The sequence below is a fragment of the Lathamus discolor genome, chromosome 1 (genome assembly GCF_037157495.1).
Source record: "Lathamus discolor isolate bLatDis1 chromosome 1, bLatDis1.hap1, whole genome shotgun sequence".
Classification (NCBI taxonomy): domain Eukaryota; kingdom Metazoa; phylum Chordata; class Aves; order Psittaciformes; family Psittacidae; genus Lathamus; species Lathamus discolor.
The window spans coordinates 69,274,643-69,299,041 of record NC_088884.1 but is presented as its reverse complement, the minus strand read 5'-3'; the positions used below and the strand labels follow the sequence as shown (position 1 = coordinate 69,299,041).

At 48.8% G+C, this 24,399-nt stretch overlaps 3 protein-coding genes and 1 long non-coding RNA gene across 9 annotated transcripts; 2 read left to right on the top strand and 2 right to left on the bottom strand.

Annotated features, from left to right (window-relative positions):
• Nucleotides 1-3,859: 3,859 nt before the first annotated feature.
• Nucleotides 3,860-7,859, bottom strand: LOC136013811 (uncharacterized). 3 transcript variants are annotated; one of them, XR_010612397.1, is made up of 5 exons: nt 7,805-7,859; nt 6,657-7,141; nt 5,530-5,620; nt 5,218-5,318; nt 3,860-4,283 (listed from the first exon to the last, which is right to left on the bottom strand). It is a non-coding gene; the product is annotated as an uncharacterized LOC136013811 (long non-coding RNA). The 3 variants fall into 3 exon arrangements; XR_010612401.1 differs by having other exon boundaries at nt 6,681-7,141; XR_010612399.1 differs by lacking the exon at nt 5,218-5,318.
• A 105-nt stretch (nt 7,860-7,964) lies between these two features.
• On the top strand, nt 7,965-11,156 carry CBY1 (chibby 1, beta catenin antagonist). 3 transcript variants are annotated; one of them, XM_065678204.1, is made up of 5 exons: nt 7,965-8,060; nt 8,374-8,596; nt 9,096-9,201; nt 9,736-9,851; nt 10,703-11,156. In XM_065678204.1, exons 2-5 carry the CDS (start codon nt 8,519-8,521, stop codon nt 10,781-10,783), a joined length of 381 nt encoding a protein of 126 aa, XP_065534276.1. In that variant the 5' UTR covers nt 7,965-8,060; nt 8,374-8,518; the 3' UTR covers nt 10,784-11,156. The 3 variants fall into 3 exon arrangements, with proteins under 3 accessions (XP_065534276.1, XP_065534293.1, XP_065534285.1); XM_065678221.1 differs by lacking the exon at nt 7,965-8,060 and adding an exon at nt 9,950-10,039 and having other exon boundaries at nt 8,107-8,596; nt 10,152-11,156; XM_065678213.1 differs by lacking the exon at nt 7,965-8,060 and having other exon boundaries at nt 8,107-8,596; nt 9,950-11,156.
• A 58-nt stretch (nt 11,157-11,214) lies between these two features.
• Nucleotides 11,215-13,188, top strand: TOMM22 (translocase of outer mitochondrial membrane 22). Its single transcript, XM_065678199.1, has 4 exons — nt 11,215-11,437; nt 11,541-11,659; nt 11,889-12,006; nt 12,442-13,188. The coding sequence occupies exons 1-4, from the start codon at nt 11,330-11,332 to the stop codon at nt 12,514-12,516; spliced, it is 420 nt and encodes a 139-aa protein (XP_065534271.1). The 5' UTR covers nt 11,215-11,329; the 3' UTR covers nt 12,517-13,188.
• Nucleotides 13,189-13,620: 432 nt separating this feature from the next.
• Nucleotides 13,621-24,006, bottom strand: JOSD1 (Josephin domain containing 1). Of its 2 annotated transcripts, none has more exons than XM_065678188.1 (5): nt 23,762-24,006; nt 22,136-22,954; nt 17,911-18,039; nt 17,604-17,798; nt 13,621-16,021 (listed from the first exon to the last, which is right to left on the bottom strand). In XM_065678188.1, the coding sequence occupies exons 2-5, from the start codon at nt 22,318-22,320 to the stop codon at nt 15,922-15,924; spliced, it is 609 nt and encodes a 202-aa protein (XP_065534260.1). In that variant the 5' UTR covers nt 22,321-22,954; nt 23,762-24,006; the 3' UTR covers nt 13,621-15,921. The 2 variants fall into 2 exon arrangements, with proteins under 2 accessions (XP_065534260.1, XP_065534252.1); XM_065678180.1 differs by lacking the exon at nt 23,762-24,006 and adding an exon at nt 23,344-23,421.
• Nucleotides 24,007-24,399: the final 393 nt, after the last annotated feature.

Genomic DNA, 24,399 nt, shown 5'->3' with positions numbered 1-24,399 from the left:
TGACAACAAGTTATCACTACCAGTTGTTTAATCTTGGAATTGAAGCAGCACATTACTTCAGCAGTAAATGAATGAGTGAATTGTGAGAACAGCCTGTCTGCTGACCCGTGAAAACAATTTAGCTTTCTTTCAGACTGGCAAGATTTAAATCTTCAGAGACTCAGATTTTCAGCTGCTTTTACTTCCAAAATGAATCGGATTACATAGATGTGTGAGCTGGGAACCAGTTTCTAAATATGACACGCCTTCTTTCCCAGTAACATTAAAAGATTCTTCCCAGTATTTAAGCACTTGGTGCATAAGGCAAAGTTAAGTATCATTCTCCCTGTGACGCATTCTTTGCTGCTTCTTTTCTAAATTAAATATGTGGTGTGTCTTGTCTAGAGAGTTCAACACAGAAAGTGAGTGCTGCCTGTGGAACGATGACCTGCAATGAACGAGCATCCCTAAACAGCAAGGGAAGTGCAAAAGGTGCTCGTGTAAGATCAAACTTAGAAAATATGAAGACTGCTGAGGACTTTCTGTCTGAATGGTTAAGGAACATCTCCTTTTCATGTCATCTGACAAACTGATCAAAAGAACCAAACGCAAACTGACAAACTTGTCAGTACCAAGAACATGATGGAGAGGTCAGCAATGGATACTTTTAATGAAAGCCTTAGGTTCTGTGACACATCCACAAGCTGGCCACAAATCCTAGCAAGCATAGTTTTATCCTACATTCTTGTACAGAGTGCTTACCAGTCTTCTTTGGACTGCTTGTCATCTCAAAGGAATCTGGGGAAGGGAGGCAGAATGAAAACACAGCTTCCAAGTTTAGAATCCAAGACTTAGAACCAAGTTTATGCAGAAAGAGCACCTTCCGTAAGACTCATTTTACTTGGGCTTTCAATGAAACCCCCAATTTTTTATTTTCAGGGCTTTCTTTCCCTTGTGAATCAGTGAAGATACTGCTTTACTGCTGCTGAACACACTGACACTATCCAGCTATTTATATATGACAACTGTTGTGCTATCAAGACCGCCTTCCACCTGGCCCTAGTATGTCTCATATTTGCCTTCCTTGCTACACCAGGGAAATACACAGAACTAAGTCAGGAACCCAAACCAAAAAGGAATCCAAAAAACCAAAACTGCTGTAAGTACTAAGTACTACACCTGGCCTTTGCAGGTCTCATAGGAATGGGTTATAAATATCCTGGTGTCCCTGAGGAACTTTTACCGCAGGCTAGTTCAGGATATGGTGAGCAGTCACCTGCATTCCACAAAAGCCTGACAAGCTACCTCATCTGTGTATGAGCTTGCAGCAGACGACCAAGATTGGAGAGGACTTTCTGCACCATACAGCCCATTCTCATGTGACTGCAGACACCATATCATCTAAAGCCCATGTTACTTCCAGTTTTGGCCTTTGATAAAAGCCACCCATAGGCATACCTTTTGAGCACAAAGAATCAGTACAGAGTAAGAGAGCTATAGCTCAAGGCATCTGGGAGAGGAAAATTACCACCTAGTTTGGATACAAAACTCCTATTTAGATGAGCAAGGAGTAGAGAGAACTGCTTACATCATTGTTCTTACAACTCTCCTCACCCTTTGGGGTCAGCAGATTGTTCATCTTAAATTTTTCTGGTTCCAACTGACAATAGTCCCAGTTAGGGTAGCTTCTTTGTGTTGGTAGCATGCCTAAGTGGAGACAAAGAAGGGACAGGGAAAGAAAAAAAAGAGAAAAGAATACTTGGCACTTTACTCCCATCTTTATAGTGTGCTATACACACTGAGCTTCACAGTATCTCATGGTGTGGTTCACTTGTTTGTATGAACAAAGCACAGCTTGTATTTATCTAAAGCATGAGATATAATAACCTTAGAAGGGGATTTAGAATGCAGAGCCTGCTTGCTCTCCCTTATAAACAATACGGCAGCTTGGGCCAAAGGCCTAACATCTTGTCTCCAGCAGCTGCCAGCTGTGGAGGGTTACAATAAGAGTATAAAAACCTGACCCATATTGAGAGATTCTGTCTCTGGTATTCCCTTTCCCTCCATCTGCTAATCAGGAATCTACAGACTGGGTGTTTAATATTTCATCATTTCCTGAACAGGACATTTTAAGTGATGCACAGAAACAGATGAATGTGAAAGTAAGAGACAAAGAGAAGACAGGCATGTAAGCAAGCAACAAGTAGCCAGGTATCATAGAATACCAGATTGGAACAGACCTCAAGGATCATCTGGTCCAACCTTTCTAGGCAAGCATGACCAGGACTAGATGGCCCAGCACCCTCTCCAGCTGACCCTTAGAAGTGTTCGGCGTTGGGGAAACCACCACTTCCCTGGAGAGATTATTCCAATGGCTGATTATTCTTACTGCGAAAAATTTTCCTCTTCCATCCAGCTGGAATCTCCCCACCTCCTCACCTCTATCAATTACCCCACATCTTTTCTTTGTGACTCCTTGTAAAAAGGAAGTCTCCATCTTCTTTGTAGCCACCCTTTAAATACCAGAACATGTTGGTAAGGTCTCCCCCGAGCCTTCTTTTCCCAAGGGTGAACAACCCCAGCTCTCTCAGCCTTTTCTCATACTGCTTCCTAGTCCTTTGATTAATTTTGTGGCCCTTCTCTGGACCCTCTTCAGCGTGAGCACGTCTTTTCTGCTTAGCAGAGACCAAAACTGAACACAATATTCCAGGTGTGGCCTCACAAGCAAGGAGTAGAGTGGGATAATGGTGATACCCTTGTTGATGTAACCCAGCATCCTATTGTCTTTCTTTGCTGTAGCTGCACACTGTTCACTCCTATTGAGCTTGCTGTCCACCAGGACCCCCAGGTCCCTTTCCACAGAGCTATTCCCCAGTGAAGTAGATCCCAAACAGTAGGAACCTTAGGATGCAATAGAGCTTAATACAAACTTTTACTGTTGTGTGGAGTACACATGTCCTCTGAACCCTCGGTCTCCTGGCCACCAAGGACAGCTTCATGGCAAACTCTGTCAGGAAGTGATGGATGCTATCCAGAGCACGTGAGCAGCTGAACTACTGGCATATTTGTTTAAACTCTAAGGTGAACAGTGATTGGAAAACCTCTTCAGAGGTCTGGGAACTTTGGATACAACATCATGGATTCATACACATCTTTTCTGCTTCTTAGAGCAGAGGATACATGTTTTGCACATCAGTACACACAAGAAAGGCCTAAGTAAACAAATGTAAACATGTAGAATGTATATATGTGAATTTAGGGAAGAAGGGCAGAAATTGAGTTTGAAAGACAAAGGATAACTCAATTTGCAGCTGACAGTTTGCATGAGCCACATTTCCTGCCAGGCACAATATTACTCTCACCTATCATCCATTCTGAAATTACATTGCAAAGCTGCGTCTTAGACTCATCGGTACTGAAATGTGATCTTGGGAAACCAGAAGTGTACACAGGAGGCTTGACTCAGTAGTGGAAAAAATAGGGTTTAAGGAGAGAAAAATGACACCTTCATACTTTTTAGTTGAGAGATCATAGACACACTGGTCTTTTGAATACATTTCAGACAAAGCAATGACTGCAGCTTTGAAGAGACAGTAACTGAGGAAATAAGTGGACAACTTGGCAATAAAAAGAATGGAAACATTTCTCTTTCCCCCTTTCTTTAAAGCAGGTAATGTTAGCAAAAGAGAGCAATCAGACTGTCAGTACAGATATTTAGAATTTTAAGGAGACAATAAAAACCTGCAGTGAAAAGTGAAAGGAAATTAAAAACTTGGGAATAAGGAAATAGCTAGGAGAGAGAATGCAGAAATGAATCAGATGAGGGCATATTCGGTGGGTGAAAGATAGAGGGCAGTCGTGAGTGACTATAAATCCAAACCGTGCTTTACCCTATTTTATTATTTTCATTACATTATTAAAAGCTTTACTATCCAGAAGACAAAGGCATGAACTTCCCTGGCTATAACTTGGTGATCCAATGCAGGAATACCACCTGTGACACCCCCTTATCCTAAAAAGTTACAGTACAACCGATGGTTTGGATATTAGGATTCCTGCAAAATTTGATGCCTGCACAACGCTCCAAAAAAAATAAATGTCTATTTATAGGATAAGTATTAGTTTCAGATTACTTCTACGGGAATGGGTTTCTCCATCTCATTTTTCCGTCCTTGTGTTTTTTTCGCCTAACTACAAGCACTTTAATGAGGGCCTCCTGGTGGTGGAATCCGCGACAGTCAAGCAGGAGGAGAGCGTAACTCTGCAAAGTGGTGAAACTGCTGTTCTTTCATCTCTTGAGTTGGCTGTAATGAAAAAAAAGAAACACAGTGAGAAAAAAAGTGTCTGCTTTGTCAATAAAATATAGGCGAGGCATTTACTATCTAGCATACTAAAAGAAGGAACATCGTTAATTGCGTATTGTGCCGCTAGAGGAGGTGAAATTAACTGCAGAGCACTGAGGCAACAGGAATTTTCTCACTCCTGAAGAAATTAATTGGGCGTGGAATTAATTTCAATATACCCAAAAATTTTGATTTTACAGGTTTTTAACTCAGGCTTTTTTAGCCCACCAGTCAATGTAGCAACTTCCAAGAGGCAATAATTACAATAAACATTCGCTTTGCCATCAGAGTAAACCTAGAGTTAAGTCTATTGAATTCAACAGTCAGTGCGGTTTCCCTATAATTATTGATATAACAGGGCAAAATAATAATCCTGCACTGTGTCTGAAAAAATACCAACCAAGGCAAAAGAAACCCTACTGAGTTAAAAGCAGCTCTGACACAATCTAAGCTATAGATTCTGTATTGCTTGCGAATCAAAAAAGCTGAAGAAGCAGCTCCAAATTAGGCTACCAAAACCAGCCTGGGTCTATTCCAAAATTTCCACATTGTCATGTGCTACAGCCCTATCTTCATCCTGTCACGCTCTCAGCCTTCCACCAGCGCTCCCAAGGACTTTGTTATAAAAAGCTACGTGGCCTCCTTACACGATGACTGCAATAGGAAGGTTCTTCACTGTTTAATAAGCTTTTGCAGATCTTAAGTGATGCTTCTAGTTTATTGCACTGGGAGAGAGAGAGTGTGCTAGGTGTTCACCTCCCCACCAAGTGACAGGCACAGTGAAAACCAGGCCAATTGCTTAAAATCATATGTCAAACTACCTGCTGGCAGGGGAACAATGCAATATATTGAGAGGCAAAGCTAGAAAAGATGATGCTCTTGCCTCAGTATCTACCTGATTTAAGTGGAGAAATAATGATGAGAAGCTGCTGCTAGAATAGCCTGGGAGGTTGGTGCAGCAAGGAAATTCCACAGCTTTTTTTGAGGAAATGGAGTCTGGCAAGAAATGAAATTTAGTAAAACTATGCAAAAGAAGCAAAATTCCTGAAGCAGATCACACCAGAAACCAGGCACCAAAACCTCTTCCTCTTGCTCTCACAACTTCGGAGGAAGCTTTCTGAACTCTCATTCACAAGCCCTACCAACTCTGAAATTATTCACACGCATCCATGCACAAGCAACCAGGCAGACAGAAGTGAGCATTCACCTCACATGCCAGGGTGGTGGGGACAGCCTGCCTGGCTTTTTCTGAGCCTCTACCTTGGAGAAAGAGGCTGTCAGAGAATCACCGTGAGAGCCTGAGAAAAGCAGACAGTTAGTTTTACAATTATAAGGCATTACCACAATACTCATCCCACTTGGAGCAAGGAGAACTCAAGCACACAGCTCTGCTGAAACAGACAGGTTTCTTCTAGAAAGGTGAACATTACTACCCCTGTGTTACTGGTGGAGCACATCCTGACCAGTGCTTCTTAATATCTAGTTTTTCCCCACTCAACAACAAACTCCAAGTTCATAAAAGAATGGGATGTGACTCAGGGAGATGCTTTTCTCATCTGGAGCTCTGCATGTCCAAGTACTTGCTTGGAAACTCAGAAATTTCCAGTGCATTCAACAATAAAAATGCAAGTGTTAGGAGTTCAGTCCCTCACTATCCTGATTGGGCAGTATGGTCTTTGACTTAGCTACAGGCCTTTTCAGTTCAAAATTGTAATTCTGCCTTCTCCCAACTTTTCTTCCAAGGTTCTTGCCCTCGCTTCACTTCCAGCCTTTTGCGTTTGCATAATCACAGAATCACAGAATGGTTTGAGTTGGAAGGGACCTTAAAGCTCATCCAGTTCCAACCTCCTGCCATAGGGAGGGACACCTTCCACTAGACCAGGCTGCTCCAAGTCCCATCCAATGTGGCCTTGAACCCTGCCAGGGATGGGGCAGCCACAGCTTCTCTGAGCAGCCTGTGCCAGTGCCTCAGCACCCTCACAGGGAAGAATATATATTCCTTATATCTTATCTAGATACCTTATATATATGTTCCTTTTATCTATATACCTTATATATATATATATATGTTCCTTATATCTATATACCTTATATATATATATGTTCCTTATATCTATTCTCTAATAAATCTACCCTCTTTTAGTTTAAAGCCATTCCCCCTTGTCCTGTCACTACAGGCCCTTGTAAAACGTCCCTCTCCAGATTTCCTGTAGGCCCCTTTAGGTGCTGGAAGGCCACTATGAGGTCTCCCCGGAGCCTTCTCTTCTCCAGGCTGAACAAACCCAACTCTATCAGTCTGTCTCCACAGGAGAGCTGCTCCAGCGCTCTGAGCACCTTCTTGGCCTTCTCTGGACTCACTCAAGTGAGTTCATGTCCCTCTTGCATTGGTGGCCCCAGAGCTGGATGCAGTTCTCCAGGTGAAGTCTCATGGAAGTAGAGGGGAAGTTCACCTCCCTCAGTCTGCTGGCCAAGCTCCTTTTGATGCAGCCCTGCATATGGCTGGCTTTCTGGGCTGCGAACACACACTGCCAGGTCATGTTGAGCTTCTTGTCAACCAACACCCCCAAGTCCTTCTCCTCAGAGCTGCTCTTAATCCATTTTTTGCCCAGCCTGTATTTGTGCTTGGGATTGTCCTGACCCAAGTACAGGACCTTGTACTTGGCCTGGTTGAACTCCAAGAGGTTTGCGCTGGCCCAACAGATGCGCGCACACACACGGAAGTTAAATACTGACAGAAGGCACAACTACTTCATGAATCCCTTTATCAGAACTGCAAGTTTTTGTGCTGCTTTTAAGGGTGTTGGTTCTCCCCATCTGACCTGTAATGAAAGAGAAAAAAACACCTAATTTCCAGTGATTAGGTGTCAGAAGGCCTCTGTTCTTGTAGCATGCATCCTACAGGAATAAGATATTGCTTAACCGAACTATCAGAAGATACTGCAGCACCAGATTGTTCTCTTGTCAGTAGTCACCAGGTTGGCACTCTGGTCTCTTTCCAGTTCCCATTCCAAGTGAGCAGTTCCCTGGCTCACTTCAGGAAGGGTGCCAGTTAAGCACCCTTCTGCGAATGAAAAACTGTTAAGTAACAGTTTTGTGGAGTATTAATACATGTAGAAGGGAAATGAAAAAGGTGGCGATTCCCTTTTTTTCCTCCTTTCTTTCCTGGCGCTTCTGGCTCTCCCCCCTGCCCACCCTTTTCCCCCCTCCTTTTCTTTATTGTCCCCTTTTAACTAAAGTCAACACATTAATATGTCATTAAAATTAAGCTTCTGAACAGAAGCTTTTCTAACAATGAAGCAAGTCATTTGAGTTCGCTGAATTCTAACAGGGAATGACTTTAAAATTTAGAAAAGAAGTGGTACTTTGCCTCCGCAACATAAAAAATATTGGTCATACAGAATCAGGATCACCCAGGCTGGAAAAGACCTTTTGAGATCATCAAGTCCAACCGTTACCCCAGCGCTGCCACGTCCGCCACTAACCCATGGCACTGAGGGCCCCGTCTCCACAGCAGCAGCCCGGCGGGTCCGAGGCGGGTCTCGAGGCCCTGGGCAGGGTACCCCCCGCGGCCGCCATTTTCCTCCTCCCGCGGGCCCCGCAGCGTGGGGAGGAGCGGCGGAGCGCCCCGCCGTCGCTATGGCAACGCAACGGCCGCAAACCGCTCCCGAGGCACGCGGCAGCAACGGCGGCTGAGCGCGGCGGCACGAACGCTGGGCGCCGGGAGCACGCGGCAGAGAGGTGCTTTCCCTCTCCTTCCCCCCCCCCCCCCCCCCCCCGGGCGAAGGTCGATGGAACAGCCCAGCCCGGCCCGGGCCCCCTGGCACCGCGAGGCTGACCATACCACTGCGGGGCGGGGGGGGGGTGTTGGGGTGATGGGGGTGTGCCTCATCTGCGCTTGCCCATCCCGCTGTTTTCAACAGTGAGATGCCGGGGAAGGGAAATGGAGCGGGACCATCCCCAGCGCTCTGCGGTTCCCCACCCCGCCTCCATTTGAGCCCCTCGGAGGGCTGGCGCACAGCCTGAGGACCACGGGTGCGGGGTCTGATTGTAGGTGGGCACCAGGCAACGTTGTTGGACGTGCTGGGAAAGGGGCCACCAGAGGAAACGCCAACACCGCCGTCTCGTCACATCGACGCTCGCAGCCTCCGTCTTCAGAGCGCTGTTGACGTCCGTCCTGCTCCGGGAGCCGCGCTGGGATGCCTCTCTTCGGGAACACCTTCAGTCCAAAGAAGACCCCCCCAAGGAAATTTGCCTCTCTCTCCAACCTGAATCTGGTGAGTGCCCCCCAGCCACCATAACCCACACACCACCATAACCCACACACGAGCTCCTGGCCATGCCTCTTCCCTGGCACCACTTACGGTCACTGGTGACAGTCTGTGAAGGTAGAAATGGAACAGTGTCCCTGTCATGGCAGGGGATTGGAACTGGATGAGTTTTAAGGTCCCTTGCAACCCAAACCATTCTGTGGTTCTGTGAATAGAGCAGGGAAAGATCATCATCATCCTAGTGCAGAACTGTTTCACCTAAAACTTCTCACCAATGGTCTCTAAGCGCAGGGAGGTGTGTGTGTGCTTGAGTGGGAGAACGTGCAGATGTGCAGTGAGAGGACTGGCTTGGTGCTGTGCTGCGGCAGAACATGGGCAAAGTAGGATTTCATGCTTCAGCACCATCAGGTTCTGTTGGAATGCCACACAGAGAAATGGGGGGGGGGCAGAGCAGGGGTTGGCTTTGGAGTTCCATAAGATGCTGAGTGTGATCTTCTCCCTGCAGCTGGACAGATCGACCCGTGAGATCGAGCTGGGGCTGGAGTACAGCATGCCCACCATGAACCTCGCCGGCCAGAGCCTCAAGTTTGAGAATGGCCAGTGGGTGGCAGGTAGAGTGTGGCTCTGCTGGTTCTGATCTGGAGTAGCAGTGGCTGATTGACGCCCTGCATTTTGATACTCTGAGGGCTGGAGCACGTCTCCTGTGAGGACAGGCTGAGAGCTGGGTTTGTTCAGCCTGGAGAAGAGAAGGCTCCAGGGAGACCTCGTAGCAGCCTTCCAATACCTAAAAGGGGCCTACAGGAAATCTGGAGAGGGGCTTTTTACAAGGGCCTGTAGTGACAGGACAAGGGGGAATGGATTTGAACTGAAAAAGGGTAGATTTAGAATAGATACAAGGAAGAAATTCTTCCATGTGAGGGTGGTGAGGCCCTGGCACAGGGTGCCCAGAGAAGCTGTGGCTGCCCCATCCCTGGCAGTGTTCAAGGCCAGGCTGGACGGGGCTTGGAGCAACCTGGTCTGGTGGAAGGTGTCCCTGCCCGTGGCAGGGGGTTGGAACTGGGTGAGCTCTAAGGTCCCTTCCAACCCAAACCAGTCTGGGATTCTATGATTTTAATCTGCCTTTTGACCTCCTTCCTTCCTTCCAGAATCAGGAAGCTTCACAGGGGATCGCAGAGAAATGCAGCGCTTGCGCAAGCGAAACCAGCAGCTGGAGGAAGAAAACAACCTCCTTCGGCTGAAAGTGGACATTCTGCTGGACATGGTGAGTCTGTGCACAGCTGCCGCTGCAGCAGAGGTGCCCAAGCAAAGGGGCAAACTGGGGTCTGTGCCCTTCTCTTTCGGCTTTTCCCTGCTACACAGGACAGCTGTGATGGTGAAGTGAGGGCAGGAGCAAAATCTGGCCTCTGCTGTGAGGAGGTGGGGGTTCCTCTGCAGTAGAGTTTGGCTTTGGTGAGCACCATGGCTGATGTGAGAGGAGCCCCTACAAGTGCCATGGCTCCATTGTCCCTTCCTGCACGGTGTTATGACATTTTTCTTGTTACTCTTGCCTGTGCCCTAACAGTGAAACAAAGCAATAGCCACCTTCTCTGGTGGTTAAGGTGAAAGCTTCCAGCTGCTGTGACAAGTGGCGTGACACCATTTCTGTGTGCAAACCATGGGGTGAAGGAATCCGCAAGCCCTAAATAAACCGAAATTCAACCTTACCCAGCGATGACGCTCAAAATATGGAGATGCTTTCCGAGAAATGGAATGCCTGTGCTTAGACCACTAAGTGATTTACCCTTTATGTCACTCTGAGCATATACCTCCTCATCCCATTCCTCTCTTGCGCTCTTCCTGTGTTTTAAAACTGGCAAGCAGCTTCTGTGGCTGTGGCGCTGAGCCGAAGCCCAAGCTGCTCTCCAGCTTTCCCCAGTGATGGCAATGAAGTGTGAAATTTCCTTTCGCTTCCCTCTTGCCCAAATGGGAGCAAACTCCCTCGCTGGGGTGCTGCCTCGCGGCTGTTACGTCTTGGTGACGTCTCGGGGGAAGGTGGTGCCATGGAATGGGGAAAAGCTGCTGGCTGTAGCGCAGGGTGGGGGGTGGAGGAGTAGCTCACCCTTGTCATTGTAGCTCTCCGAGACCACAGCCGAGTCCCACCTGATGGAGAAGGAGCTGGAGGAACTAAAGAGCCACAGCCGGAGGAGGAAGTGAAGAAGAGGAGATGGCCATAGGACAGGGGAGCAAAGAGGCCAGCACTGACCCTTGGTGCCTCCTCAGCACCTTGGTACTGTGTGCGTAGGTGCTTCGTTCCATGGGACTGCAAGTAATGAGGTGCCTCTGGTGCCGCAGGTGCCACGTAACGGTGGGGTGGCACCCCCACAAGTCACGCCACGATGCTGTCAACTAACACGGATTTTCTCAGAGCACTTTACCTCACTGCGTTTCCTCAAGAAGAACCATCTCCGGGCACCTTAAAAAACACAGGACACCCCTGACCTCCCCCACACCTGCCCCCTCTGGGGGCCTGCAGGGTGCTCGCTGTTGAGGCTTTTGCATCGTTTACATAAACGCATTTAAACCCAGAGTCTGCGGGTGTTTGCTGTGAGCTACGAGGCGGGGAGAATCGGGGAGGGGGGGAACGCGGGCGGGCTCCTCCCGGCCGCCAGGTGCCGCTACCTCCCCCGACGGCCGGGCGGCGGGAGGGCCGCCCTTCCGCTTCCGCTGTCTCGCCGCCCCCTCCGTCCGTGCGTGGTGGTGATGGCGGCCGCGGCGTCCCTGTCCCCGGAGGAGCTGCTGCCCAAGGGCGGCTCGAGCAGGGCCGAGGAGCTGGAGGACGAGCTGGAGGAGGAGGACGACGACGAGGAGGTAGCGGGGCAGCGGGCGGCGCGGCGGGGCGGGCCGGGGCAGCCGTGACCCCGTGGGTCGCGCAGGGCCGGGTCGGGCCTGACGCGGTTGTTGCCGCCCGCAGCTGGACGAGACGCTGGCGGAGCGGCTGTGGGGGCTCACGGAGATGTTCCCCGAGTGCGTCCGCTCGGCGGCAGGGGCCACGTTCGACCTGTCGCTGTCGGTAGCGCAGAAGATGTACAGGTGAGAGAGCGGGTCCTGCGGTGCGGGGAGCGGCGGGGCCGCGGCCGTTGTTTCTCGGCGCAGTGGGCAAAGCCGGGTGGGGGAAAGGGGGCACCTCGGGGCAGAACCAGGGGGTGGCTTTTGTGTGAGGCACACAAGGGGGAAAGGGAGGCACAAGGGTGAAGCCTGGGGCCTGTGGGAAGCAGGGGAAGAACCGGTTCTTATTCCTAACGTGCTTTCTCGTCCACAGATTCTCCAGGGCAGCCCTGTGGATTGGGACCACCTCCTTCATGATTCTGGTTCTTCCTGTCGTGTTTGAAACTGAAAAGCTGCAGATGGAGCAGCAGCAGCAGCTGCAGCAGCGACAGGTGAGGCGGGAGCACCCCAGCCCCTCCGCTGGCCCTGCAGGTTTGGCTCAGGGTGTTGCACCTCCCGGGTACCTCCTGTTGAAGGAGCTTAGGGAGCGGCTCGTTATACAGTGTTCATCCCACCGGGTGCCTCGGTTGGATGCTCCCAATGGGATGATCCAGCCGATTCCCAGTAACAAGTTGATGGCAAACTCCAGCAAACACAACCTAGCTTTCACCAGGCCAAAATAGGCAGTGAGGACTGCACATGGGCTGAAGGCAGCAACGTCCAAATCCACCCCACTCGCATTCGGTGTGGCTGAGCTTTGCGCTGGGCTCTCGTGGCAGGGGAGGAACTGGTGTCACAGCCTCAGTGCCCAGCTGGAAGGCTGTGGGAGGGAAGGCAGCACACAGCCCCTGTCCTTGCAGCCCCTCAACTGACCCTTTTCCTTCCAGATCCTCCTGGGACCCAACACAGGGCTCTCGGGAGGGATGCCGGGGGCCCTGCCACCATTGTCTGGGAAGATCTAATTTGTGGAAGCTGCGTTGGATTTGTATCATGTGGGAAGACCTTGAGATTATGATCTATTGAACTGTTGAGTTGTTGGGTCAGGGCATTTTGTTTGTTTGTCCCGTTTTTATTTTTGGTTCTCCTTTGGGACATTGACCTGTTCATAAAGAGGGGGGAAAGCCCGTCCCCCTCTGGACCTGCTGACAGCTCCTGGCTGCATCCTCCCCCTGTATAGAAGTCGTGAGTTTTTCCTTTTATTCAATCAGTGCACCATTACCAGTCACAGACTTGAACTGGGGGAATTCAGTTCCTCTTCCAGGCCCCTCGTACTCCCATAAAACCACCCTGGGGCTCAGGTTGGGTTTCGGAAGTCAAGCAAAATGAGTCTTGAATCCTTTGCTGGCTGACATGGAGTTGAAGGACACTAGTGAGAGGAGGAGGAAGAGAAATAACTTCCCCAGGAGGCAAAGCAAAGGAAGGTGGGGTGCAGGTGGCTGCACCCCATGGAAAACTGTCTCCAGGAAGATGCATCTGCAGAAATACTGTCATGGCGGCTTCATACGTGTATGTATGTGAGAACCGAGGGAGCGTCAGGTTCAAGACGATCATGCTGATCCTCTGTCTCATCAAGTAGAACTTCAGCAATCGGCTGCGTATTTTTTTGTATTGAATATTAAATAAATCCAACCTGAGCAGTGTGGTTTTAATAAACGTCCTTTAGGGAGGTTCAGTTCTTCTGGAGCCACGGGAAGGGATGGATGCTGCATTGGTACCTGAAGATGACAGAGCAACAAGCTTTGTGCTGCTTAAGGGAGATCTCAGAGGGGAGCGATAGGACAAGGGGTAATGGGTTTAAACTTAAACAGGGGAAGTTCAGGTTAGATATAAGGAAGAAGTTCTTTAAGGGTGGTGAGGCACTGGAACAGGCTGCCCAAAGAAGTGGTAAATGCTCCATCCCTGGCAGTGTTCAAGGCCAGGTTGGACAGAGCCTTGGGTGACATGGTTTAGTGTGAGGGGTCCCTGCCCATGGCAGGGGGGTTGGAACTGGATGATCTTAAGGTCCTCTCCAACTCAAACTATGCTATAATTCTACTCACAGAAAGGTTCATGTAGAAAGGTAGCAGTTTTATAACCAAAGAACAAAAAAAATTTATTTTGCCTTTACATCCTTTACAGAACAATTCAATTGAACATACAGAAATGATAGGACATTTATATGGATTTTTTTTTTCCCATTTTTAATATTTGGTTAAACAAAATACATCTCTGTAAACAAACCCAAGACAAGAGGCTCTAATGAAACCAAACAAGCAAGAAAATAACCCGGGGCTTCCCCAATCCCAGGTGGGCACTGGGCTATCTCACCCATCCCCTCGGGCCTGCACAGCTCCCTCCCCTCCTGTGGGGTGTATGATCCCACTTTCCCTTTACCTGAGCAGCTGGATCTAACCGATTCCCCTCCATGGGAAAGGAAGGGACTAAACAAGGAAAGGAAATTAGCCCCAAAATAGTTGAAAACATCTTTGCATATTGTGCACTGAGCCACTGGCTCGCAGCTTCCATGCAAATGGGGTTTCTCCAAAGTGCGACTAGCATAGAAAACATTGCTGTCTAGGTTTATTTAGTTTATGTTTTTCCCCCTCTTGAAGAAATGGCTTCAAGTCACAAGCAGAATGCCGCAGGCTGCACATCCTGCCAGTAGGAAAGTGTTTAAAAACCTCTGCCAGCTGGTATTGGTCATTGGAATGTGTTACGAAATAGGACTTCTCATAGAAACGTCGGTCTTTAAAACGCGCGAGAGCTGTTTTGCCCTCAGCTGTGGGAGGCTGCGACTGCAAAACGCTGCTTCCAGATGTCCCGAACAGTGGCATCCCCTCACTATGTGGCCTCTGTTCTCCATTAGAAAGGTGCAGGTTTTGGTGGTCTCTCAGCTTTGAGCACCTGCTCGTGCGTTTGCAGAGCTCTTGAGAGAAAAAGAACTTAGACAAGGTAGTTACAACCCCTCCTGCAAACTCCAACAAGAGAAATGAGACTTTCCTGCAGGATGGAATGGCTTCCTTGGAGCTGTGTTGTGTCCCAGCATTTGCTGTTATCCCATGTGTCAAGGAGGGAAGCAAACAACAGCTGAACCAGGAAGCACCGAATGCAACAGTCTGTTCCAAATCTGGCATTTCCTCCTCCTGCTGTGGAAGGCATGACTGAGCTGCAGCTCACCCAGAACGCTGGGAAACAGCCTGTGGGGATTCCTCTTGCTGTCGCCATGCCTGGTCACTCTTCCCCGTGGAAAGGAGGGAAGGAAAAAGCTGTTTGTCCATTAACGGAATGTTTGTTGGCCAACACTGAAGGAGAGGTTGGTTCAACATTGGGTCAGGGTCTCAACTGCCTGCAGGTTCTGGTGGGCCCTCTGCATCCCCCACATTATTGGCTAGTAACTATAACGGGCACAGCCTCACTGCTGTGAAAGCTCACCTCCTCAGCTGAGCTTTAACTTTACCTCTTTCTAGGACATTCTCAGAACATCTCCATGACTGCGGGTTAGACTTCTGGAAAGAGGAAAATGGAATCAGTTCCTCTCAAACCCCTTTCAGTTTTCTTCCTCTTTCCGAGCAGCCCCTAAACTACTGGGTGACCATGTAGAAAAGCAAAACAGATGTTAAAAAAAGAGTAAAAACAAACCCCAAATCACTCACCATAGCACAAAGAAACCCCAAGCAGACTACAGCCTCTCTGCAGTCTAGAAACATGATGCTTCTCAATGACCCTGCACTTGCTTTTTCCATGTCACCTTCGCCAGCAGCCATATGCTGTGGAACAGCTTCTTGCCACAAATGTCAATCCCTGGAGACACTGGGGAAGGATCCTCAAGCTCCCCAAAGAGTTTATTGAAAGATTATGCTGTTTTTATTATTGTTTCCTAATTCCTGGCACAAACAACCCCTCGGAAGCAGAGGGTGGTGCCGAGCACCGTACCATTCCTAGTGTTTGAGTGTGTCCTGAGACCTGTAGGAACTGCAATGGTCTTCATGGCAACTTGTTTTGGAGGGAGAGGCTTGCAAAGAGGTGCCGGTGTGCTCAGTCCCTGCTCCTCCCCAGGAAATCCCACCACACGTGGCCTCAAAATGTGTGGGGAAAGGGTGTCTGAAGGCTCCCAGAGCCCTGAAGCCCAGTTTTCAGGAGTGAGCGCAGTGCCTGCTATAGCAGCTCACCCACCTTTGACTTCCAGTTTCCTCCACTCCGCCCTCAGTTCTCCTGCACCCAGCACCCCCAGTGTCCAGTGCCATTGCCCTATTGCACCAAGGAAGGAAGAGAAGATCTTAAAGGAAATTCCAGATGAGAGGAGTCGGGGCACCCATGATCCAGGTTTTGGGGATGTCAGGAGTTCAGGGAGGAGAGGAGCTGGAGTGGGAGGACAGAGTCAGTCCAGATCACACATCAGCTCTCCAGGTCTGATGTGCTTCCACCTCCTCGGGCACCACCAGCAGGAGTTCACAGTTCTTGCCTCTCAGCTGGTGTTTCAAAAATTTCCTGTCATCAAGAGAAACAGAAACAAGCACCACTGAATGTAGAATTCATCCCCTTCTATAACAACTCACTGCAACTAACTGCGCAATTATGACAAGAAATGGGAAGTAAGCCCCCCACAGTTCAGTTATTTTCTTATTAAATATTAAACTTGCCCCACTAGGTTCTACCCAGAAAATGATCACAGAATCAGACAGATGTTAACCTCAGCAGAGGTTAAGTCTATATAGCTGTCACTTCCCAATTTCCTAAGGTGGCAAAAAAAAGAATTAAGTTCAGTTTCTTCAGTCTCCAAGATTAAGAATCCCATTGTACTTGAAAATAATTCCAACAAATCCAGAATACTGGTGAGGAACAGAAAAACCCCAACAAAACAATAATCACTTCGATGTCCTAAGCCATAGCAGCAGCGCACCACCTGCTCATTTCACATGGATCTGCAGCCCCTTTATGCCCAAAAACTTTTTCTAATACCTAACTTGGATTATCTCCAGTAACTATGAAAGTCAAATCAAGGTTCTCTCTGGTATCTTTTAGCCCATGTTTCCAGCATTCTTTAAGGAGAAAGGCCTTATTTATTGCTGAAGAAGAGCGCACCCAGGATAAAATCCACCAGCAGCTCTGCCCCGTAGTTTCAGAACTGTGTTACTTTACCCCAAAAGTTCACAAAATGCCAAGCTTCACTTTACCAAGACTTTAATGGCAAGGTGGGCTCTGCAAATAGTGCTCACATGCAATCCCTACCCCAGAACAAGTCTCGTCAAGACAGCAAAGCTGCTAGTAGGCTTTAGAACAGGAAGGAACGGAAGTTGAACAACAGCTAAGCAGGTGAGACTTTACAGTCAAACCATTCACACCAACCATCTTGTGTTAGGATTGGAGGGGGAAGTCAAGCCAGAAGTGCAGCATAAGCTTATGTAGGGAAATGACACCTAACAGCGGTTTTCCCTGGCTGTCAGGGACAAGGCTGCACTTTGAGTCTGGAAAGCCTTTTATTGGAAACATATGCACAGATTGCTACTAAGGAGGCAAAGGGATGCTGATACTCTCATGTTTGAGAAGAGAGCCAAGCACAGTACATTTTGTCACAAGTGTCACCCACTAATACCAGAGTTAGCTTCTACCTTCATTACAGGTGATGGAGCCAGTCATGCAAGACACAAAGTTGGGCTCTCCCCAGCACACAGAGATCGGCCTTGCCCAAAGCATTTTCCTAGCATCACTGAATGGTTAGGGTTGGAAAGGACCTTAAGGTCACCTACTTCCAACCTCCTGCCACAGGCAGGGACACTTCACACTGGACCACATTGCCCAAGACTCTGTCCAGCCTGGCCTTGAACACTGCCAGGGATGGAGCATTTACCACTTCTTTGCGCAACCTGTTCCAGTGCCTCACCACCCTCACAGTAAAGAGGAATATCATGCAAATGGGGTATCAATCTGAGCAGAGGCACAAGAACCTTATTGCTCTCAAATCTCTGCTATGGAAGGTCAACTATAAATGCTTCAGTTGCCAACTGTTTAAAGGCAGACTGCCCACCTCCAACAGGGAAGGTTTTGACGAACAGCATATAAAAACACCCACCTGAGCTCACTTTCACCTCCAATCCACTCGGGCACCTTGAGTTTGGAGTCGAGGTTGTAGTAGGTGCCTCCCACCTCGCGGACGCAGATCCAGTGCTGTCGCTTAAGGGGGAGCTTCAAGGGGCCCCAGCAAAGGCTGGAGGGCAAGTTCATGATGAAGCCCATCACGTTAGACAGGACAATGACGTTCACATCCCTGAAAGAGTGCAGAAAACAGTGCTAAGACTGTATTCTGGTACTTTAACTTAGTCTCTTCCTCATTTCTACAAACGGCAGCCAGTTCCCAGAGTTACATGACATCTCGGTACCTGCGCTTGTCCCACCAAACTGCCTCGTAGCCTTTGGTCTGAAGTGCTGCCATGATCACGTTCACATCATAGTTTCCGTTCCCCAGCATGCTCTTCTTGTGGGGCGTCACCATGGTGTTGGGAGACAGCCTGCAAACACAACAGGAGGCTGCTCGCCAAACCTGCATTCCACAGTCAGAAGGGGCTCTTTGCTGTGTAACCTGAAGCCCATTTTCAGGGGGTTTGTTTAAAACCAAACTATTCCATTCACCCTTATCATTCAGCAAAGGGGCTGAAAGGGCTAAACAGTGTATTAAGAATGATTTTGATGTACTAAGCTTCCAAAGGTCCTACCTTTGATGTGAAGGAGACCTCTTTCCCTCCCCTGCTCCCTTAAGCTGGTACTTCTGAAGGATGCTTCAAACATCTTTACCTCAATTCGTGGTCAGAGTAAATGCCAGTTTGCAATTTAGGACAATGGCTACTACAGTTTCAAGAGTTCAACAGTCAACACCAGTCTTGAAGACTGAATGAGAGGACAAAAGGCAGGGTGGGCTGGCTGCAGAAAAGGGGCTGTTCTCCCCCACCACCCCACTGGTAAATGAAAGAAGCACTTGGACACAAAGCTGTGCAGATATTTGGGTTTAGGAGCTTTCTAAAGCATTGCTGTTGCTTTATGATAAAAAAATAGATCTGTTGCTGTAGGTAACTAAGGAGATAGCCCTGTTTACATATAAATCTCTTCAGTTTTAATCCATAAGCTTGCCTAGACATCATTTGCATTACTGCAGCATCTAGAAATCCAGAATCAGTTACCACATTACATGCAAAATTATGACATCCTTTACCCAAGTCCATATAATGGATGCAAGACAAAACACGGAGACACATGGCAAAGAAGAACCCCAAACAACAAACCAACAGTTAGTGACTTCTATTGGTTAGGGGAAACGACAAGAAGGTGAATTATTACACAGGTGAGAGATTGGCTTCAACAGCTGGAAGAGCAAAGCACGGGGAAACTGGGAGCAGAGAACAGCAAGGTCATGCAAAACCAATGCAAAGCTCTGTTGTGGTGAATTGCTCTTTTGATTGGCAAGGACTCCACTAGTTCTGCCACCACAAGGTTCAGATGTTTCATATTGTCCTAATAGCCACATTTTGCCTGCTACTCATGTTAACTCCGTCCCCCAAAACTCCTGATGTTCCTGCACAGTTTTTGCTCACCCTTTAGCACCGTGCAAGTTCTTCAGGTGTATTTCATCCAGTGAAAACCCTTCAGATTCCTCCCCCGACAATATAAGGCATTTGAAAAGAAGCAGCAAGCAGTGGATTGAGTAGGGGGTTTAAGATCAACCAAGATTAGAGAGGTTATAGACAGGTAGGTTTCTACATCAGCTGTGAGTTTTCTTGCAGTGGAGCAGAGTACAGCAGAACAGCCTGAAAGTGAGTTAACTACAGAAGGGAGAAACAACATCATGATTGGAAAAGCTACAACATTTCCAGGAATGGTGGTTTCCAAAGCTCTATTGTATTTTACCATTCATGGAAGAGACATGACTGCAGGTTGTCACAGCTCTTCCAGCATCTCCATATAGCAAGATCACTTGGCTACAACAAATTCCTCAAGATCATTGCTTCAACCTATTAATTCTACTGACTGCAGCGAGCTAGGCAAACCTTCCAATTCAACAGACCCCTCCGGGCTGCACAAGCACCCTCTCATGGCCCTGCTTTCCAGAGACAAGCTTATTTGAGAGCAGAAAGAGTACATTTATCTTTGTTCCTTCCTGTAACTTTCAGAGCCACAGAAATGAGATGAAGAGACCAGCAAAGGTGGCACTCTCAAGAACTGGTACTTGTCAGCTAACATTCGCTAAGAATTGCCTCAATGTTTCTACTCACACCAAAATTGGGTCCACAAACATCAGCTGAAGGATTTTGATTAGACAAGGAATTAAACTGCCTTCCCAAAGATAACATAAGACAAGGAAAACAGATGAAGTTGGACAGAAAGTTGGGTAATAATCCTCCTGAGCTTTCCAAGTCAGAAACTGTCATCAGTGTGTTGTCTCAACACAACAGGATCCAAGATTCCTATTCACAGTTGTCTTTCCTAATCAGGTCTCAATACACAGACTTCAGTGAAGTGAAAGTGTTTGTATCTCCACACAGTATTTGGAACATGCAGTCTTACTTCCTGCAACAAAAGCCAGAAAAGCATCAAAAAGGTGTTTCTTGTCTTCAGGGAAAGAAGACAATCAGAGGGGACATCAGACATAGTTCTGGGGTACACTTGAGAGGGCAACCATCAGGCTACCCTGTCCTTACATGACAGGATGCAGCATAAGGGAAACTAATGATTAATGAATGCGGTTCAATTGCTGTTCAAGGCATGTGGCAACAGCTACAGAAAGCTTAAGCTTATTTGTGATTTCGTTACCTTGTCAACGCTGGGTTTAAAAAAAAAAAAAATCACCTCACAATGTTTCTGTAGCTTATTAAAAATAGTCACCAGTGCTTTCTCAACACACTGAATATGACTAGACACAGGAAAGACATATGGAACACCGATGTATTAAGGGCAACTGAATCCACTCTTCTTAAAGGCAAGTCAAAGCTAGACACCCAACAGTTACCCAACAGAGATGCAAAGGTAGTGGCAGTTCTCGTGCATAGTTTATAGCTCATCCATTTCTGAGAGGAACTGCCATGTGTATTTCCATACTACCATGAGGCTGAATCAATCTGTTTATCCTGATCCAAGTATTAGGATGGAACAATACCAGGTTGGAACCAGAGACGAATTCTCCCTTCTACAGCAAAAGGTCTGACAAGATAGAACACCCCAGCTCTTTCTGAGGCCTCATGCCACACACTAGTTCTGTCTCACCAAACCCAATGAAAGCCAACTAATTAGATCATCATGCTCCTTCTACCACATGAACTGCCTTTGTTTGCTTCAGGCTGATAGCAATCCATCTGTGATTGAGATTCTGACAATTACCACTCTGGAACAAAACCACAGCGTGCTTACACGAGACAACGAGTGCCTTGAGCCTGCCATGAACCAGCTCCACTTCACCAACAAGAAGTTTATTTATAAGGCTATCACAAACAGCACTTCAAGCCGATATTTGCTGATGCCTATCATCACATTTCTATTGCCAAAGACAGGCATGCGTTTGATGAGTCCATACATCCGGTTTTCAGGAGAGCAGCAAGAGGCACATAGCTCCCTGCCCATCAGCAGCACAGGGGACTGCCACTGCCTCCTGTAGGAGTACCTGCTCAAATGCTGCTACAAAGCACCATTTCCTTCCTGTCACAAACATAAGATGCTGTCAACTGCTGGCAACAGATATTCAAGCGTAACTTACATGATGTTCACAACATCTGTGGATTGAATATCAGAGAAGACCCCCTTTTCCTATTTAGTTACTTCATGAAAAGTCACCACAGTTTCCAAAGGCACACAGAGGAGAATTTCCACAAAGCATTGAAACAGCATAAAATAAACTCTGAGCAAAATATGAGCTATTGTAGAGGCCATATGAAAAACTTAATTTATCCCAGTAAAACTCCAAAAATGCTTTTATTAATTATCTTAAGCTGCTGGGAAGCATTTAGCTATGCCACAGAAAATTGGATCTAGCTACTGAAATTAAATCCAGTTTGACAGAGTATGCAGGGTCTCAACCATAATATTCAAAGAACTTCACCTAACCACTTGAACAAGGAGTCACTCATTAGGCAAAGCTCCTACTTCCCCAAAAACTCAGACGTGCTGCGGTACCAGATCAAAAAAATTTTATGACGACATATTTGTCATTCCTGCTGCCTTCACTCTCCCAAGGGAATCCCAAATCTGATATTAACATCACGATAACATATCACATGAGGCAGGGGCAAAAATATGGAAGATGGGTAGAATGCATTAAGGTGGGTGGGGGAGAAGACAGCAGAAGATGCATGACAGCATCTGCAATAAAGCCCTTGGACCCAAATTTGGCAGCTAGAAGAGTTTAAGAATCAAGTAAAAACAGAGAGAATTTCTGCATGAAGAGAGGGAAGAAAAAAAAAAAGAGAGGGGGAGGTGTTTAAAAAAGAACCTACATTCAGTTCAAGGCAGTAACATACTTTGAATCCCAGCTTTGCTGTATTCCCCCCCCCAGATAAGATCTCAAAATTCCTCTGAGCAACAGAGGACAAGGGGAAGCTAAAGCCAGTACAGAGAGTATCCTACCTCTGAAAAATCTCCTGCAGGGTTTCCCTAGTGAAGGCGTTGCTGTCCTGGAAGACGTTGTTGAGAGCATGGAGGGCACACAGCTCCTTACGCTGCTTCTCATGGTAAATATGCAGTGGTGGTGGCTGAGGTGGCTCTGGTGATTCTGATTTGGTCTTGTCACCTTTCCATGGCACACAACTCATTTTCTCAGAGCGTGGGTGGAGAGTAGGCGATGAGAAACGAAGGAGGCTGAAGTTTCTTCCTCCACAGTCACAACAGCAGCCCACTGCCCCTTTCTTTTGTAGGCTAGCACTGCTTCCAGCTCCCAAACCCTCCTCTTGTGCTTCAGTTTATCTAGTAATTGCTTCTGACGGCTGGTTTTAAAAACCACATTGAGATCTGCAACATAGTTTTCCTCCCTCCACCCATACCCCATAAAATGTAGTACTTCCCTCCCCCCTGCCCCCCACTGAAAAAGAAGTCGAAAGATATTAATCCCCTTAGTCTCAAGGTACCAGATGGAATTTATCACATCGCTCCTTTTCTTCCATCTCCTTTAGTCTACAGTGCCACTAAAAAGGTACCCAGAGTAGGTAACAAAGAGAGGCCCACCCCCAAAGTGGCAAAGCGGAGAAGATGAAGCCAGCTTCTGGTGCTGCCTATGGGAGCACAGGGTGGTTAAGGACTTATCAGCTGCATTCCTCTATAACTAAATCCAGGCAAGAAGATACCAACAGCTCGGGAAAGGAAACCGTTTCTTGCTAGGCCACAAAACAAAACAACAACACCTAGGTCCAGGCTCCGGGGAAGGCAATTCCTCACAAGTCACGCTGCACTCTGACAAAGGGAGGTCTCCGTTAGCAATGAGAAAAGACAGCACAAAGCCCGTGGGGAGCGAGGGGAAGGCAGGTAGCAGGCAAACCAGCCCCGAGGCCTGCCTCGCACCTTCCCACCCCGCACTCACACCACCACCACCACCACAGCAACCACCATAACCACCACAACAAAAACAACCACCACCCCACCCCCGCGGGCGGCAGCCGCTCCCCACAGCCCAGGCCCAGCCCCACAGCCCCCGCCTAACGCTACCTTCCTCCCTCCCTCCCTCCCTCCACAGCCTCAGCCGCCTTCCTGCCCCTCAGGGCTCGCTGGCGCCCTGAGCCTCCTTCCCTTCCCTCAGGAAGCACCCGAGGGCAACCGCCGTGGCCCGGGCCCCGCCACCTTACCCGCTCCTCAGCCCCCGGCCGCCCCACACCGACAGCCGTTAACGCATGCGTACGGGCCGCCGCTCGCTCCGCTCTTACACACACCCCCCGTGACCCCCTTCCCCCGCCCCCTGACGTTAACGGGCGGCCCGAGGGGGAGAGGAGCGAGGTGCGCCCGGCTTTCCTGCGGAAGAGAGAACCGGCGTCTGCTCCTCGGGAGCCGCAGAGAGCGGCAGGGTTCGCTGCCCGGGCGGGGAATGCCCCGTCGCGCAGCTCGTTCCCGGCCCCGTGGCTGCTTTAACCTCAGGCGGGTTAACTTCCCTCCTGAGCTCCACTTCCCCTCTCGGCCGCGGGGTCAGTGATAGCGCGGAGACTCACGCGGCGACAAATAAGCCGAGGCGGCTGGAGCGGTTTTACCGCCCGGTGCGTAAACACCAACCCTGCCTGCCGAGCTGGAGCCGGCGGCGGGCGAGCGGGCGGGTGGCCCGGTGGAGGCACAAGACACGCCGCTTCCCCGCCGGCCCGCCCGCAAAGCCCCTTATCGGCGGGCCTCCTCCCCGGTTGTCCCCTCACGGCCTGAACGCGGAGCCTGGGGCTGTGGGTGGCCTTCCCCGGCCCCACAACCGGCCGAAGCCGCGGCTGCTCGGCGGCACCCGTCACCCCAGCGGAGCGCTTGCTGGTGGAGGCGATCCCCGGCGCGCTCCCTTCCTCTCCATTGGCTGGCACAAGTGTCTGTCAAAGCTCCCCTCTTTTTCATTGGTTTTCCGTCAGAGAAAGCCCACCCACAAGGGCGGGCCTTTCCCATCTTTCTTAGTCCCACCCAGTTGCTCGAGTCTTCTTATCTGATTGGCCCTTTGTGTTCTTTGTCGCAAGTGGCAGTTCTCCTATTGGCTAGGACAGCCCGGACACGTCGAGCGGGCTCTGCTGTGTGTATATATATAGAAAACAAGCCGAGCTGGCAGTGGCTCTCCCATTGGCTTCGCGCGCTTCGCAGGGGCGTGGCCCTCCCTCATGAATAACCATAGCCCCGCTCGCCGTCGTCATGGCTACAGGCTAATGACCCAGCTCCTCCTCCGC